This window comes from Branchiostoma belcheri, unplaced genomic scaffold (genome assembly GCF_001625305.1).
Source record: "Branchiostoma belcheri isolate BF01 breed outbred unplaced genomic scaffold, Haploidv18h27 scaffold172, whole genome shotgun sequence".
In the NCBI taxonomy this organism is placed as follows: domain Eukaryota; kingdom Metazoa; phylum Chordata; class Leptocardii; order Amphioxiformes; family Branchiostomatidae; genus Branchiostoma; species Branchiostoma belcheri.
Genome location: NW_017803180.1, coordinates 181,269 through 182,856, shown reverse-complemented (window position 1 = coordinate 182,856; position 1,588 = coordinate 181,269). Strand labels below are relative to the sequence as shown.

Genomic DNA, 1,588 nt, shown 5'->3' with positions numbered 1-1,588 from the left:
CACGTGAAACATAATAGTTGATCCACTCTAAAATCCCTGACCTGGTATTTTAAATATCATAGAAGTCTTTTTTGGCTACGCCACAGGGGCGTGGCCGGCAGTCCAGACTGTAGTCTTTATTTTGGCGACACCACCGAGACGACCCTTCACGTTACCCTGTTGTACCCAGAACCGTGCTTTATCCAGAACCATGCTCAGGTACGGATTTGGATAGCCCGCGCCTATCTATCTCTGTGCCGCAATGGGTGAGATTTAGGTTCTCGATAGTCTGGATATCCAAGAACGTAGGTTTGCCCCATACAGGGTTTTGGATGCGCGTGGACTATCCAGAACTGTGTGTGAGTAGTTCTGGATAAAGCACGGTTCTGGATACAACACGGTTCTGGATAAAGCACGGTTCTGGATAAAGCACGGTTCTGGATACAATATGGCCGGCTTGGCGCTATGCTGCACGCCCTGTCCGTGCTATAGGGTTTTTGGCAACGCCAAAGGGGCGGAGCCACTTCTCAGATTGCCTCCTTGATGGCGAGTCCGTTAATGGCACCCCCGTTGGCCGGCCGGGCGCTCTGCGGCACGCCCTGTCTGTGCGGGTGCTGCTGCTGCTGCTCTTTCTGCTGCAGCGCTTTCAGTTTGCTGTTCTCCTTCTTCACCCTGCGGCACTCAGCCTCGTAGTACGCCAGCTTCACGCGCACCTTGTTCAGGTCCATCTGCATGTGGATCTTTTCCCCCGCGGCCTCGTCCGCTTTCTTCTCCAGCAGCTCCATCCTGCGCACCTTGGAGTGCAACTCCCGCTCCTTGCCGTGGATCTCGCGCTGCTTGGAGTCGATCGTGTTGTCCTTGTGCTTGATAATCTTCTCTAGCTTCTTGATCTCTCCCTCGAAAATGACGGCGATTTCCGGCAGTTCTGTCTGAGTATCGCGCGTCTCCTTATTCGGGCCGCGCTCGAGTCTCCGGATCGTCCGCTCCATGTCTTGTATCATCTCATTCAGCGCCTTCGTCTCGCGATCAAACCTCATCTGCTCCTTCTTCACCGCCTTCTGCAGCGTCTCGAGATCTCCCTTCGACTTCTCCTGGAACTCCCGGAACTTCTTAGACGTCTCGTACTCCTTTAAGACGTACGTGTCCTTGTCCTTCGTCACGTCCACAAGTTTGTTCTTCACGTCCTTCTTTTCTCGCATTGCCTCGTAACATTTCCTCTCCACCTCGTCAAACTTTTTATTCAGCTGTTCTATAGACTGTCTGTAAATGTCTGTTTCCGCTAAAGCTGTGTCCTTCTCCTCGGTAAGTTTCTTTAAGTCTCTTTTGAGGTTCTTGACCTGGAGGTCAAGGTCCTGCTGCTCCTTTCTCAGCGCTTCGTTGTCGTTCTGAAGTTTCTCGTTCAGCGCGAGGAAGAGCTTCTTGAGTTTTCGCTCGTAGGAGCCGCAGAACTCGCAGGGCTCGATGAACTCCCCGTCCGTGTCGCTGTCGTTCAGTCCAGCTGCCGCCGCCATCCTGCCGCGACCTGGACACGGGGGAATAAAAAGTGTTAGAGGAAAGGCAAACAAAACAATAACAAATACCATGCCCGTAGACAGGGGGAGGGGGGGGG

At 53.2% G+C, this 1,588-nt stretch overlaps 1 protein-coding gene across 1 annotated transcript in view; it reads right to left on the bottom strand.

Moving 5' to 3' along the window:
• Positions 1 to 477: 477 nt before the first annotated feature.
• LOC109466937 (uveal autoantigen with coiled-coil domains and ankyrin repeats protein-like) overlaps positions 478 to 1,588 on the bottom strand; it is a 10,176-nt gene continuing 9,065 nt past the window's right edge. The window contains exon 2 of the mRNA XM_019764810.1: positions 478 to 1,501. Within this exon, the coding sequence (XP_019620369.1) occupies positions 507 to 1,501 (995 nt within the window). The 3' untranslated portion in view covers positions 478 to 506. The remainder of the gene's footprint in view (positions 1,502 to 1,588) is intronic.